Source organism: Anopheles coustani, chromosome 2 (genome assembly GCF_943734705.1).
Source record: "Anopheles coustani chromosome 2, idAnoCousDA_361_x.2, whole genome shotgun sequence".
NCBI lineage: Eukaryota > Metazoa > Arthropoda > Insecta > Diptera > Culicidae > Anopheles > Anopheles coustani.
In genome coordinates, this window is record NC_071289.1 from 74,651 (window position 1) to 91,882 (window position 17,232).

The window sequence follows — 17,232 nt, forward strand, 5'->3', positions numbered from 1 at the left end:
TCAAGCATGATTGTACTGAACATAATTTCATTACAATTATATTCAGAAGCATTATATTATACGTAGGATTTTCTTTTTTGTTGAACAAAACTCAAGACTTATCTTTGGTGTACTCTGATGTTAACAGTGGGTGATCGCAGCGATAAAAAAATAAAAATGGATGAAGTTTTGATCGGCCAAACACGAGCTTCTTACCACACGTTGCCATCTGGTTGAATTTGTTTCAATTGGGGACAAATGAAATCGTTCTGAGTTTATACACAACAACAATAAAAAAACAAAGGGACAATATCAGTTAAAGTTTTTATAGAAGGTCTTGGAACTGTAAAGATCTATCATCATCTTTATTTAACTCAAAACACCATGTCAAGCTAGGAGCGAGAGCAATATTCTACTTCAGGTTACTGCATCACGTTTAAATTTTCGAATTCTTGCATTTTTTGTTATTTGGCTTTTCTTATTGTAGTCATGCTTTTGTTTTTTATGGTTTTCATTTTTATAATGAATTTATCTATCATACTGATTTTCTGAATTTTAGAAACTATCCTTTTTTAACTCTATGGACTATTCACAAGCTGGCTTAGTCATGTTCGACAATCTATATTTTTTACAGTACATATGGAATGAAATTTCTTTACAGTGCATATTGAGTTAGGCTCAGATCGAAATAACGTGAAAAAATGTTTATCGGCATACACCAGTAGTGGTACTTGATTTGGTTTTTGTATTTTCTGGATGACATTCTTATCAATATTCAAGTGTGAAGTGAGACAGGAAACATACATAAATTTAATCAGGAAATCAAGCGGTAGTATATGCCCTCGGTACAACTGTTACAATGAATAAATTCTGATAATCTTTCTGCGCCAAGTAGAAGAATCCCTCTGCATTGGAAGTATTAATGAATTGTATCTACTGATGTCTATTGGTTTTACGTTTTGTGATGATATTATTGTGATGTAAAGAATTTATTGGGTTTGTGGAAGGTATTTGTTATGGTATTGTTGGCGGTAAAACAATGTAGTTTCGTTAGAACTAACGATACATTTGAATCTAATTAGGATGGGGCCTAATTCTCTTGTCTGTCATAATTGAGTTAGTTAAATGCCTTATTGAATAACTTCACAAACATTTGGTTCGTTGTAACTTTTCTGCTTACACATAAAATGCCAAAAAGTGGATAGCTGACTCTTCTTCAAATTATATTTGGTTTTGTAACTTAGTCATCTTAGTTAAGTATACTAAATCAAAACTATTCATGTTTCGTGTGTTTCTTAAGGTGGTACTTTAGAGCATTTTTCTGAGCAAATGATTTCCCGCAGCTTTCGCACTCGAACGGGTGGATCCCGCTGTGGATACGACGATGAACAATAAGGTTGCTGACACTAGAATATGTTTTTTGGCATATTTCACACCGAACTCGATCACCAGTATGCAACCGGGCATGCTCTTGTAACGCTCGTGAGTCTACAAAGGCCTTCTCGCAAGTATTGCATTTGTATGGTTTTTCGGATGTGTGACGTCTTCGATGTATAACCAGATAACTCATCGTAGAAAAATGTTTCCCGCATGTTTCGCATTGGTATGGTCGTTCTCCACTGTGTGTTCGACGATGCCGCACAAGGTACTCCGAGGATCTAAAAAGCTTGTTACATACAAGACACTTATGCCTATCTCCAGCTTCCGCGGAATTGTTGGACCCTGAAAACTGGTATTTCGATACTACCCCTAGCCTGTCAGTTGGTTGTAATGCATGTATCAAAGAGCCCCCTGTTGAATCGCAAGTAGACGTTGGCAGCATAACTGTTTCATGTTTCTTTAGATGATATTTAAGTGCAGTGGATTGGGCGAATGATTTTTCACAATATTCGCATTTATATGGATGAACACCAGTATGGATACGTCGGTGAACAATGAGACCACTGGAACTGGCAAATGTTTTCTCGCAAATCTCACATTTCACACGTTCCCCAGTGTGCAGTCGAGTATGAACCGACAGTGCCCGCGAGTCGACGAAAGCCTTATCACAGTATTTGCACTTAAAGGGTCGCTCGCCGGTGTGCCGGCGACGGTGGATAATTAAGTGTGATGATCGTGGAAAAACCTTCGAGCAAAATTCGCACTGATTTGGGCGGTCTTTATTATGCTGATTAAGGTGCTCTTGGAGATCGTCTGTGGACTTGTGAAGTTTACTGCAGATGTGACATTTGTGCTCAAAAATGGAAGTTATGTTTGAACTAGCAACTATTTGGACTGTTGCACTGAGATTTGGGGTTATTTTTTTCGAAACAACCGGATGGTGTGGCATACCGATAGTTGAAGCATACTCTGTGTTACTTATTGTATTTCCACAAATTCGAGGAGACTGCTTTTCAAGTGGCAATTCTGAAGCGTCATGCTTCTTCATATGGTGCTTTAGATTGTTATACTGCGGGAAAGTTTTATCACACAGATCGCATTTGTACGGATGGATGCCGGTGTGCAGCCTGTTATGTACTGTCAGAGCACTTACACTTGAAAATGTTTTTTCGCATTTTTCGCATTTAAGCCGTTCGCCACTATGAAGCCGTGTGTGCACTGATAATGCTCTCGAATCAACGAAAGCTTTTCCACAGGTCGTGCATTTGAACGGTCGCTCGCCGGTATGTCGTCGTCTGTGGATCACAAGATAGCTAGAACCGGAAAAATTCTTGCCACAAATTTCACATTGATAAGCTCGAATCCCCTCATGCACCTTGAGGTGAGATTTGAGATTTTTCTGATTGCGATAGGAACGCTCACAGATATTGCACTTATATGGCCGATCAATTGTAGAATTGGACACCGATTGCACTGGAGAATCTAGCTGCATTTTGACACACTCATCAACGACGCTACATTTTTCAAAGGATGATGAGGAATCGCATTTTCCGCTCTCGTTAATATCTGTGCAACGAATGGAGCTTATCTTATGTTGCTGTTCTTCAAACTGCGGATGATCCTGGTTTAGATTCTTTAGGGAATCTGCTTTCTTACTAATTCCCTCGAGGGATACATTTGTTTTAATTGACAATCCATTTTCTACCGATTCAAACTGTAACAAACTTGAGCTAGTATCCACAACTGTCTCTTGTATTGGCAACTCCGTTTTTGCATTCTCTTGTTTTGGCGATTCAGCATAAGGCTCCTGCAATTGAAAGATACCTATAAGAAATTGACCCGATTTTATGTTGAATATAATTACTCTTGGAACAATAGCTTCATCTTCGGACATAGACGAGTAGTCCTCATCGTCATACTGATCATACTGCTGAAGGCTTGTCACACCGTGTTCTCCCGGGTAAAGAGGTCTTGTCTGCGCTGGATGCATCAATTTAGGAACTGACTGGTGTTGATTAGGAATCGGTGCTGATATAATGTGACGAAAATTGTTTGCCGTAGAATTTATGCTGCTGGTTCCACTGTTGTTGAACGTTCGGTTATGTTGAAATTGTTGAATCTGGTCCGAGTTTTCCAGAACAAAATACGTTTTAGAAGACTCTGTCAAATGTTGGACATGGTTGCCAGAGGATGCAGTTAAGCTGATATTGTTGTTTCTATTAGTTTTAGAAACTATGGTTGGCGTTGTGATGAATTCATTGAAATTATCTTCAACACGTTTGAGGAAATCTCCAATACGTTTGCTATCTGACACAAATGTACCGACACCAATTTCAACATGTTGGCTCGAAGAGTTATTGTCAGTGCATTGTGGACTGCCAGCATTATGTTCACTTAGAATACCCGTCGAAACATGATGAGATGGCATTACAGGGCTCAAGAATGGAGTAGAGACAATTGGTCCATCGACGATAGGAAGCAACGGAAATGTATCCTCCGTTCTGGTATTGCTTTTAATTGCCTCTGAAGGGGAGCTATTTTTCACCTTGGCTGTAGCGTTGACAGTTATCTGCGGAGAGCTGTACAGTGTGGGTCCTTCAGAGTGTGTCTGACCATTACTTTGATCACATAGATCACATTTGTTGCGTTGTTCTGCGTTTCCGAATGAGTATGAGACCCGAGAACTATTATAATCTCTGTGACAATTTTCGCAGCGGAACAAATGGATGTCCGTTATACCACATCGATGCTGGTTGAAGCTGGTCTGATTGGAAAACCCTTCGCCACAAAACTCACATTGAAACGAATGATCTCCAGTAAGAGAAATCCGATTGGCTTGTAGATATTCACAGAATTCACACTTGCAATTCTGTTGTTGTTGTTGCTGCTGCTGTCCTATAGCAGGGGATTGTTGCTGCGCCGTTTGAGCACCCTTCACAACTAACACGGACGATGAAATCTGCCTTGTCAACTCCACTTCAAATGAGTCCATTTCTCTGTCAGTAGCTTTCTGTAACGGAAAAAAGGCAAAAAGAACAATGAAAGTAAAAATGGGAAAGAAAAAAAAGAACCAACAACATTATGTTAAGAATGACTATATTATGTCTTGGTAGCATTTATGAGTACTAAAGCTACGGACAGTCTGTAATAGTAACTAATGTATTGAAAATTGTTTAAACTGAAACGGTTGTTAATCCGTGTAATAATACACTGTAATAAAATATTTCTTTGGCATTTGCGTAAATTTGCTCAAATTGCTTCCTGTAAAACAGATCATCAATGTACAATAAACCACTGGGCAATTGACATTATTTACTACTGGCTGTAGACCACAAAATTAAATACCATCGGGCAGTTTTGTAACGCCTTTGTGCTACAGGTTACCTAAATAAATTCATTCATTTATTTAATAACAAGGTTATCTGGCCCGCTGGCCTACATAACGCTTAATCTTAACTAATCACATTAGCATATTTTTGATCGTGGACCGTGCCTCACCAAGCGACATATTAAAATCTAACAACGCACTACATTCATTATACAGTAGGCACATTTGGAACACCGGGTCCTGAGTACAGAAGACAGTCCGGCGGAACTCCGGCTGTAAAGGGTTTGCGCTTCTCAACATTCTCGACGGTGCATAGAGATTAATTTTTTCTAGGAGATCAGGAGCGTCAACCGAACCTGAGAAAAGTTTCAAAACAAAAATACACTGAGAAACATTCCTCCTATTTTCTAGAGAATCGAGACCAAACAATAAACAGCGAGTACGGACAGTCTGTAATAGTAACTAATGTATTGAAAATTGTTTAAACTGAAACGGTTGTTAATCCGTGTAATAATACACTGTAATAAAATATTTCTTCGGCATTTGCGTAAATTTGCTCAAATTGCTTCCTGTAAAACAGATCATCAATGTACAATAAACCACTGGGCAATTGACATTATTTACTACTGGCTGTAGACCACAAAATTAAATACCATCGGGCAGTTTTGTAACGCCTTTGTGCTACAGGTTACCTAAATAAATGAGGAACGTAAGCGTAAAGTGGTAAAAAACTGAGTGCTTGCGTGGCGTAGATTGTTATGCTTCCAACATTCGTAGCGCAACAGAACGTAAAACCGAATAGCAGAAAACGAACGTCAGGACATTGGTTATGCCGGGCATGGCACATTATCATACAGTGAACGTCCTTGGTCGTTCAAAATGTGCAGAAGCCTGTGGAAGTTACCAGTCCAGCTCCAGGGGATTAGCACAACACAAGTACGATTTGTTGACTGCTGTTTGTTTTGAGGGTGATGTTTTTTGCTCTGCCATTTTAAAAGCGTAGTAGAATAAAAACGTGAAAATACCGAAAAAATCCTGCACAGAAGCGCAATGCAGTAAAAAACGTACCGCTTCACTTTTAACACCGATGAACCGGTCAACCTAGGCGCGTCTCGATGAAACAACGATTTATTCTGGTGCGAAATCGACGCCAGAAAAAGGAAGAGTTAAACAATTAACTCCTTCCAATGCCCAGTACCCTTTTGGTTTTAGTGGATTTTTTTACGCTCTGAAATAACCTTCATGGGAACTGCATGCGGCAAGCTATAATCCCTCCCACCGAAATCTGTGGTATTTTAGGTGTGATTGGTTAACACAAGGGAAACGTGACGACAACTTCAGCCTGGTAAAAAGGATAGCCAAAAATTCGCATCTGAAAAAAATAGCACTTGTTGCTTAACTAAGCAACGTTGACCATGGGATTGGTTTGATCAGAGTGTGAGAAAGCATGGTAGCCACGCGAGCTGTCAAATAAAATGTTGTCCAATATGTTTCAAGCTTTTATTTTTTTTCCAGTGTGCAATTTGTTTCTGTCGCTAAGATGAATAACATAAAAAGAATACAAAAATGTGTCTATCTTTGTTGTTTCTACTCTAAGCGTTAACTCTCAAGCTGTTTTTTTTAGCAAATATGGAAGAAATCAGAAAAAAATAGTGTGATTGAATGTTTCATTATTTTAGTACTCTCCTAATTGGTTGGTTTTCCAATTCAAATAATTTCTGAAAATGTATACTGTTATTTTTTTTAATGCTAGTGAACGCGAGCTTATTTGCATCGAACAAATTATATTTCATTCATTTGTAATTTACCTATAAGTATGCAGATGCTTGTTGTGTGCATCGGTGCACCGCTTATATTTGTGTACGTTTCCTAAATTGGATCTAAGCGTATGTGTGTATCGATTCAAAAGGATGTTGTTCTATTGTGTTAGTGTATACATTAAACTAGACATTGGTTACTGTGCACAGATTGTAAACATATAAGCAATCATTTTATTTCATGCCCTCCCTATGTTTAAACAAATACAACACACTACATTGCATAAGTTTAAAAAATTTAAAATTTAAAAAGAAAATCATTCCAGCCATCTCTCGTGCAGATGTATTAATTTTGTTGTGAAAACATTGAAAGAGCCTTCAAATTTACTTCTTGTACGCATCCCATCATTTCTGCAGTACAATATAAAATGGTATTGCAATCTATATAATGCAGTTCAAAATTTGCTAAGATCTAAATCAAATAAGATTTCATAAAATATGGTAGTTTTTTGTACGAAATGGATAAACACACAAGACCATAATCATGTGAAATAAAATGCAGTTTCGAAGGCAGGAGTGTTTGAAAGTAAAACTGATGCAACTTACAAATTTGTAATTGAAATAGCTACGATAGTTGGAAGCAGCATTCTTTTTCAAACATAGTTCGTGGATTTGGTGAAAAATTACTATTAATTGGTTTCTTCTAAAATATTTTTTCCATTGAATAATTTTTGTAGCATCTTTGCACGTATTTGTATTTAAGTTTCTGAATTACTTTGACATGCAAATTTGTGTTCCATCACCTTTGGAGCGATAAATACACATATTTGTTAAAGAATAGGAATAAACTAATAATTGTTTTTACTTTGATATAAAACATCTAATTTGCGCATCTTTTAGCGCTGTTGTACCAACGTGTGTCACGAAAACCATGTGGTGCAAGTACACCCTTTTGTTTTGACTGAATTGTACCGTAACAATGCAATTATCTGGCACAATAACAACAATAAAAACAACTAGAAAAAGAAAGTGCAATTCAAGTTTTAAAGTGGCCAAATCTAGGGCATGTTTTTTCAAAACCGTTACGCTTAACTTATTTCAGTAGGGGAATTCGATGGGAAATTCGGTAAAAAGGTTAATCATCCTCTTCAACATCACAATTTGCCGATGTGTAACATAAAACGTATTTAACAACGGAGACTGGTTGAGCAATGGCACACTTTTTGACCAATATGTTTTGGGTTCGATTCTTGCAGCCAAATGGCGCTGTAATAAACCGTGCAAAATTCATGACTGCGCCACTTGGATCAAAAGAAAGAATTATTTAAAAGTGCATCTTCCTTAAAGTTTCATAGTGAATTGAATTGATCAAAAATAAGTTATGTGATACGTTGTATAACTAGAAACGCAACTTATTTACTGAAGCAAAAACACAATAAGCGAGAGAGCCAATTTTTCAACCACTCGCAATCCTCGTAATGTTTCAAAACATTACAAATTAATAAGAGCAACAAATTTGCTGAAAAATAAATAGGTATTTCGAAACTCACCTCGGCTGCAGTATGAACTCTGGTTGCTTTGAAGTTGGATGTTTGGTGTGCTGCCATTCGCTGTAGGTGCTGATTTTGTTGTTGATTATTTGGAAAGTTCTGTACAAGTTGTTGGTTCGATCCATCGTTTGTGAGGTTGTCGTTATTATTATTGTTCATGCAAATTATATTTTGCGAAAAAAATACAGGATTTCCCAGGTGTTGCAACATATCGGGAATCATAATATTGTCATTTAGTTCATCGGCATTAGTAACAAAATCTAAAGTAGGGTCGGAGAGCACACTAGACAAAATGAGTTCTGGATTGAAATCCGTTGTGTCGAATACATCTATAAGTGGAACTCTTGATAATAAAGAAAGATTGATGCATATGAGAGAGATTAGAAAATACATTGTTATAAATTTTAAAAATAGAACTTACTCCTTCATTTTGATGATTGGTGTAGCTCAACTATTTATTTAGAATAGTGCACGTTTAAAGACGTGGTCTACATTGTTGTATCCAGATATTTTCACGAGCTATTAAACTTTCATAGTTGCGTAGCAGATATTTTGTTATTTATGCATCATCCATTACACTATCATTCGTCAGTTCATATGGAAAAGAATAAAAGTAACTCCTAAGAATTTTCCGGTATTATATTGTGTAAACATAGACATAATATTCGTGTTTTAAGTGTATCATATCGAAACAGTAGTCACTTGTAAATCTGTTTGTTCTTCGCATATTTTCGTTGTATGTGTTAGAAATCCTCGTGAATATTTTTCACAACACTAATTTAACTTTTTGATTTAGTACGCCATTAAAAAAACAAGCCAACTGTTGTTTTAAACCATATTAAATGAAAACCCTACAAAATCAGTAAAACTGTATAAAAATATTCTCATCAACTAGTATAGCCTTGTCCGGCTGAAGAAAAGATAGGTATTTGCACAATCGATTCTATTCAATTAAAATTTTGAATTTTCCAGCATGACTTAATGGTAATTGACATGGCATGTGTTGATAATTACAGAAGTGAAAAAGATTCAATAAAAAAACTGTACATATATAATTTGAGCTAGATTTACAGACAAATTTCGTAGAATAAACATGGCTATAAATTAAACCAAGTTTTTGAACATCTTGATTAGCTCTATTGTTATGCAAAATAAAAATTAAATCAAAATTACGAAAATGTTTTACACAGTTTGCACATAAAGTATAACTATACAAAATTATTCGATATAACTCACAACTGTAGCATATACAACGATATTATGAAATCTTCAAATAAATGTTGTATTAATCACCTTTGTTTTTTACTGATATTTATTTAGTTATTAACCACTTTTGGTGTTTTTATCAGTACACGACATTTGTTATTTTGTTAAGACGCACTTATTAATTTTTGCTATTGACAACTGGATGATATAAACCCCTGTTATTGCTGACAGAGCAAACACAGTTATAGTCACAAACCATTGGTTCTTATCCTAAAGAATATCTGCATAGTAGAACTAATGTACAAATTATCACGATAGGTTTTTAATGACATTCTTCAATTGGCTTAGGCGCATCCCGCGTAAAATACTTTCACTTTTATGCACCCACATGAATGCAATGCCAAGTATACGATGTTGTAGATTATTTCATTCTATCGTAATCACTCATTCACAACATCGTGAGAAGTTTTTCGGGCACATCAACTATTCGTTTTTCATATGTTGTACACATTAATGCGATAATTTTCGTTGATTGTTACTCAGTTTGATCAATGATAAGAAAAAACATTTGTTTCAGCATGCAGGTTCGATGTTCGCTGTGAAGGAGAAGAATTATTATTTAATGTTGAGTAAGATAATAAAATTCTGTTAGGATATACAGATATTTTGAATTAAAAGATTTTGTTACCATTTTTAGAAAAGGTAATTAAATATCTTTTAATCTTGCCAAGAAAAACAAATTTAAAATGTTGATAGTTGCTATTGTCCGTCGAATATGTGCACTGGTTTTATCCGGCGGCCATGATGAAAAAAGCACCGTGGTAAGTTTTCACAGGCTGGTAGGTTATACTTTAGGGAAAAGCAATTCCTTCGGAGGACTTAGAATCACCATTACAGACCAGCTTATACCACTGATAATACAAGACTGATTTCGTTGGTGTTCTCTAACAGGAATGCGATTCAATGAGTAGGAATATTATCAAAATCCAAACGAGTGTCGGAAGGAGTTTCTCTTGCTCCGGCGGATGCATCATGTCACAGATGTAATAATGTTCTTCGAACAAGTAAAGAGAAGTATAATTGCACCCACCAAGTAGCGGGCGAGTGCATCCAAGTATGGGTGGGTGTGTTCGAGAATTAGTTGATAGAAAATGCACCAAACACTCCCGCATCTTGAACATCCATTATCTCATTGCATCGAGGCACCGTGGAGAGGAAATGTGCGTGTATTGTTTTTTGCTCTATTTCTCCTAATTTGAATGTAGTCTGCACTCTCGATCTCGACCGTTATGCTCTAGTAGTGCGTATCTGCCACCCTACTCTATTTCTTGCTTCTATTTCGACCCATTCGTTTCCTGTTCAATAGAGGGTCTTATGTACATGGATACATATACAGAAATCAAACGCAACAGGAATGGTATATAAAACTAACACACTTCTAACGGCCAATGTTGGTTCTCCTTGGTAAAGGGAAATTCTAGTTCTGAACTGTGGTTTACCCCTCCTAACATATTGTCCATTTCTCACTCCTTCTTTCTATTCTTCTTGCTCTCTGCCATTTTATGTTAGAGCTCTTTTCCCCTCTCCTTTTATTTTCCACCTATTTTATCTAGAGTAGTCGATTTGTTCAAAAACTATTTTTTATCAAATGCAGTTTTCATAGGGATTTTTCTAAAACAAACTCCTACTGCACTTGCTGTAGGAAACGATACTTTTTCATTATATTTTCAAATTATAGAAAATTCATTTGGGCTCTGCATTCTGAACTATATTAATCAAGTAGCAACTGAATACTTTATCAACCATTTTGCCTTTTTGAGCCAACTAACTCTCTTGTTGTCCGTTGACCATAATACTGATAGCAAGTGATATCCAGTAATCGATCAAGTCATTGATTTGAAGCCATAGACAGTAATTACGCCAGAAAAAACATAAACAGTTACGTCTTGTAGTAATATTTAAAGTTATGTGTTATCTAAACAGACATACAAACTGTTCGCCTAATATAAAGCCATAACTGAACCACAGTTTGATTGTTTGGAACCCTAGTTTGACGACTTTGAAGACTGAGCTATCCAGAAGCACGGAAGGTGTGGTAATCCGAAAATGGCACACAATTAAGGTGAAAAGAAGTGTATTCTTTCAGCAAGAACTTCGTCTGGTCTAGACCTCTCTGCGGTTTAAGGACCAAATAAATCACTGCCTTGGTGTGTCAGGAAAATGTCTTTATGTTAGTTTTACAAAAATCATTTATCCACGGTAAACTAATCCATCTTAAGATGTTAGGTTTACTCACCATAGCATAAATTACTTGCAAAACTTTATCAATAAATCCTTCGTATAAATTATGATGTGAAGAAATGAGTATAACATTTTTCAACAAGACCTTTTATTGTAAGAAGACACGAGAAAATGTTCAATTCGCAACTAGACTTGGATTGAGGAATTGTAAATTGAGAATAGTTATTTTTTGTAACATTTGATAGCCTAAGGCTTCAAAATTAACCACTCATTGCAATTTCAAAATGTACTATTATGAAAACTGTTCGTTTGTCTATTACTTTTACATACAAGTCCGTGCTATTCCATGTTTGTTAACGCTTTTATGTTGTTAGCTTCATATCACACACAAATGTAATTATCACCACTACAACAATCTTTAAACTCCTTTTCATGCATTAGCATGAAAATATTTTTGTGAACACTGAACAAATTTGTTATTGAAACTATCTTCGATCCACTAGCTATTGTTTGTTCTTATTTAGAGAAACATTTTACATCAACCTTTCTCATAATTTCTTTTTGCAACTACGAATATTCACCACGTTGACAGAGTAACTAGAACTTGATCCGTCGACTATGGCGATGTGCCTCGGAATGATTTGCCGACACATTTCTTGTTCTTAGCTGGGCCGAAAAGGGAGTGAACGAAGAAAAACCTGAACACCCACTCTTATTGCATTTACTATATACCATTAAACCTACCGAAAGACGCGTGCCTGAGACAGCAGGTCATCGGTTATTTTTCTGTCTTAAAGCAAACCTTCTTTTCGCCGAAGGATACAATTTTATAAAAAGGAAAGAAATGGGATTCTCCGAAAGAGATAGCATAATAGAAGAAAGGTTTTCTGTGTTTGCTGTGTTGTGTAAGCAATGGTGGAAAAACTGCAAGGATATCGCAAGAAATCACACCGATAAAAAGGATACCGTAAGAGCGAATGAAAAAGTTTATCAAACGAGAAACTCTCTCATTTATTCCCACTTTCACTAGTTTACAGTTGCTCACATTTTCTGCCCTCCTCCTTTTTTTATTCTCTATATTCCCCCTTCTCTCCTATTTTCCTCCCTCGTTATATACACATTTTTACATAAATGTACATACATCTCTCTCTTTCCATGTCCTTTTTCTGTGCGTGCAATACGCAGGAGGTGGGACGCTCTCCAGCTGTCTATTCATGGAGTGGTTATTTTATTTTGACGATTCTTAATTTCGTCCTATTTGCTATCAAGCTTTACGCACAAATCGTCCTTGCCTGTCAAAATTTACTGTTGAATTATATTAGTTGTGGAAATTTACCTTTTTAGCCGAATTCGGTACGTGATTGAAAAGCATAGACAGATAAATAAGTTCCTTTTAGAACTTGAAATAAGCAGCGTTAACTATAATGCTAGGTTCATAAAATTCATACTCCTTTCTGAAATTAAAAGCCACAAAACCACGTAAATAATTTTGAAGCAACTACGCGATTTATTATGTTTTTCAATTTTAGAAAGAATTTTAAGAAAAGTAATAGAATTGACAACAAATGACCAAAACCACTGCAGAATGAAGTTATAAAAGAGAACCGAAAGAGGGTAGGAAGTGTAGAGAAAAAAAAAAATGTATAAGAGTAAGACGGAAAAAAGATTGAGTCTTATTTGAAGGTAAAACAAAAATGTACACAAAACAACATTCATCTCTAGTAGAATGTACTCAGTAGGTTCTGTCACATCTTGAACCTCTTGAACCATGTCTCTTCAACAAACCTCTCCGGATAATGTGTAATTTAATAAAAAGAAGATGTAATACGTAGCACAAACACATTCATATAGAACATAAGAGTCAAGGCCAGTTTATTTCTCTCACAAAGCATCTTTCTCTCCTGTAGTCTGTGTCTTATCGTATGCTTCAAAGGATCTTCCGTCTTCTATTTCTTTGGAGGAATTGCAGCTTTATCAATTAAGTGCGTACCATACGAAATTACTGTACATGTACGAAATTGTAGATATTGAAAAGAGAACACAAACAAAATTATAGAATATTTTCTGAGATGCCAGGAAGCATAAAAATATACTAGTAATAATAAAAAGTATCTCCCAACATATTCAGCTGGTAACAATCGAGAAACCTTCAAGTCAAACGGCTTCGGTTCATTTTCTTCCTTCGCTCACAGAAGCACGCTACATAAGAGAGTATTAGTGAAAAGGAGACCTTTAAACGAAAATAATAAATGCTTTTTACATACACCCGTACGCAAGTCCCTGACTTATCAAATCAAAAGATAGCTTGTAAAGAAATGGAAAGGTAAAGAAAGCAAACCATCAGTGAGTAGAACTGAAAAAAGATACCCTGCACATCACAAAGGCAAAAACGTTAAAACCTGAGAAGAGCTAGCGATGGAAATGAAGATTGAAAATCTTTTTAATAGTAGAGAAGGATAAACATTAGATTTGCTTAACCTGTTTTGTTGTCCTGGTGTTACAAATGCAAAAATATGTTTGCGATTCCACAATCGGGAAAAAGAGACAAGAAAGGCATTTCAATGCGTGAATTGGATGGGTTTTTTTATGGTTTAAGAATTATGACGCGTTTACTTTCATGGTGAATATTATAGCTTTGTTGAATGTGTGAATATTATTTCAATGTTGGGTTTGAACTTTGAAAAATCGCAAATTGTCAATATCTGTAGAATAATAAAACAATCCGATCTATGCAACAAGGGTTTACTTCTGACGGATAAACGGTTAAACAATTGATATTGAGTTGAATTCCTCAAAACAATATAAAACAGAAAATAAGTGACTATTTTGTTCATAACCGAAGAGACATTCATATTTTGTTGTTTAAATATAATGCCTGTTACTACATTCTCCTCGGTGGCATCTCATCGTTAGAGGATTAAGAAAAATCCAAAAAATATCTATTACTACCCTCATTTTCTCGTAGTTTATATACAACTACAGAACCGACATTTGTTTCCTAACTACAGCATCTCTAACAATATTTTGATGTAGGGGGTGAATTCACATTTTCTGCTTACAGAAAAAAACCTTTTACTGCATGTGTACAGAAGTAGCAACCAAGGACACAATGAGCATATAAAATGGTGTTACTGGCAAAGAGCTCTCTGCTCTCGTATTTAAAAGATAGCAATGTAAAGCAAAATGGCTGCAAAAGAATGTTCAAACAGTTGAGATTACTCGGTGTGCAAAGGAAGAACATTATTAAATTTGCTATTCATTAAATTATGAAATCAACGATTGTCATATTTATTTTATAGTTTATAGAGTTTATAAAGATATATTAACTCATACATAAAAAAAAAAATATTTTAATAAAGTTTTAATAACGGGTTTACAAATAATGTACAGATTTAAATATTATTAACTTTGAAATAAACACTATTTAAAAAAAGGACATTTTAAACCTTTTCGCACAACATTGAGTTTTCAATCACATCTATTTATTAGTGTTCGCTAGTTTATACTTGAATAAAATGGCAATATCCGACAGTTTGTTTAATTTCAAAGCATTCGACAAGCTAAATAAATTAACACTATACTACACTTACTATCCATTATCTGGTGTAATTTCAACCTGGTGTTATTTTAATATTTAATTTATTGTTTATTTTCACTTTTGTCTTTATTTAAATGGTACATTAAAACCAAAAAAACTATAACTACAGGTTCTATTGGACACCTTATCTCTGCTGTCGTGAATTAAATTTAGTGATGAATCTTAAACAAATTGTGTTTTTAAATAGCATGACCAAAGCAACAAACAATCATGGGCTTTCCATACAAAATTTATTCTTTTTTCATTTTCCTTAAAAACGATGTTGGGGATCACCTGACGTTGACTTTGGTAAATGACGGAGTACGACCATTTATATCAGTAAAATAGTTTACATCTCCCTGTAGTACTTTGAGGCGATAAATTTGCTATAAGGAATTTTTGATAATTCAATTAATTGTTTCTAGAAGTCAGAATTGCTCCTGTTCTTCGTGTACCATATAAACTTACTACTCAATGTGGAATATTCATTTGAGCGTTTGAGAGTGAGACTTGAACACCTCTGCAAAGGTGAAGCATTTGTACTACTTAGTACTGTAGGAGACATATGGTATGCTTGTGTGACTTTCTTTTATAAAACATCTTTTTTCCCGAGGAGTCTTCCGACGCTCTTTATAATCAGTACATGAAGTGAGAAAGTAAATAGGCATTTAACTAGGCAGTTTACTGGGCGGTGGTCAATCTATCAATATTCATTACGAGTTTCTTAACTTATTAAGATGTGTAGTTTTAAAATAATATACTCAACACACAGCCGTTCTGAAATGTATTGAAAAAAAAATTACGGTACATCTAGCTTTAGAAGGAATTATATAAAGTCAGTTTTTATTGGTCAATGTGTCACCTGCTTTGAACCTTATTGTGCAAAGAATATTGATGGGAATGTAATTACATACTATTATAAATTTTAAATGATCAATAAGAGTAATCAACATGCAAACATATATTTTATTAGAAGTAAACGAAGGAAGCAAAGAAAAGAAATATAAAATGCAAACAAAGCAGAATGTAAAATAGACTATTATTTTCTTTTTTCAAGCATAGCAGTATTGAATTTCATTGCATTTAGGAAACAAACAATATCATAAAATAGTTAAAGACTAAGGTTAGTATGGTAGTTACGGATTGGAAGTTATTGAGCTACTGCAACGCAAAACATGTAACTATATAACTGGGACATGCAAGTAACTAAACACATGTAAGAATAAAAATAAATCGGCCCATGAGCGCAGGGGCTCACCACCTCGACGGCGTGGGTTCGAATCCCAACCGAGACCGGACCCGCCCTTGTACAAGAGGACTGACTATCCACGTACAACAGGGAAACAAGCCTTGTAAGCCTTTAACAGGCAGGCAGAAGAATAAAAACTCCGGATTTTCAGATAGCATTCCGAAATAAATATATGAATGAAGCAAAATTAGATAACTACCATTCAACAGAGGGGCTAACTTTTTTATTTACAATAAATTTGGCGATTTTACAATACGGCAAAGCCCGACATACGTTTATAAATAATTAAATTTGTCGCATATTTAATTGTTTCAAATATCGAACATTACGGCCTGCACTGTGAAAACAGAAAAAAAACCGGAATTATCTTAACTAGACATACTCGAGGGGGTCCGCGACAGCCGAGCGGTAGCGCCGGTTAGAAAATCGGCCCATGAGCGCCGAGGCTCAGCACCTCGACGGCAAGGGTTCGAATCCCAACCGAGACCGGACCCTCCCCTGTACGAGAGGACTGACTATCCACGTACAACAGGGAAACAAGTCTCGTAAGCCCTTAACGGGCAGGCATGACCAAGAGGTCGTTACGCCAAGAAGAAGAAGAAGAAGAAGACATACTCGAGCAGGGGTTTCTTGAAATCCAAAATATATGGGATTATATTTCATGTCTTCAGAAAGGACACTTCCCTTGCGTCAACTCCGTCTTGTTATTGTATTGAAAAAGGGGACTTATACTGGATGTGTAACGGTTCTTCGCACAGGAGTGCTGATTCCTGGGAACTGACCGTTGTCCGGTTTACAAATAATAGATATAACCCAGTCTGACGAATGCATCTTGTCGTCCCCTGTAAAGTACATTTGCATTTGCTCCGTCCACGATGTTTGACCACTTTTTCAGCATTTAAGTCTTACCGGTTACGGGACCGTTTTTCGGTAATTCAGCACATTTTAGGCCAGAAGGTATTGGA

The 17,232-nt window shown here is 35.8% G+C and overlaps 1 protein-coding gene across 1 annotated transcript; it reads right to left on the bottom strand.

The window, feature by feature from the left end:
* Window positions 1-272: 272 nt before the first annotated feature.
* Window positions 273-2,370, bottom strand: LOC131261992 (zinc finger protein 28-like). Its single transcript, XM_058263880.1, has one exon. The coding sequence runs from the start codon at window positions 2,306-2,308 to the stop codon at window positions 1,253-1,255; it is 1,056 nt and encodes a 351-aa protein (XP_058119863.1). The 5' UTR covers window positions 2,309-2,370; the 3' UTR covers window positions 273-1,252.
* Between the last annotated feature and the right edge of the window lie 14,862 nt (window positions 2,371-17,232).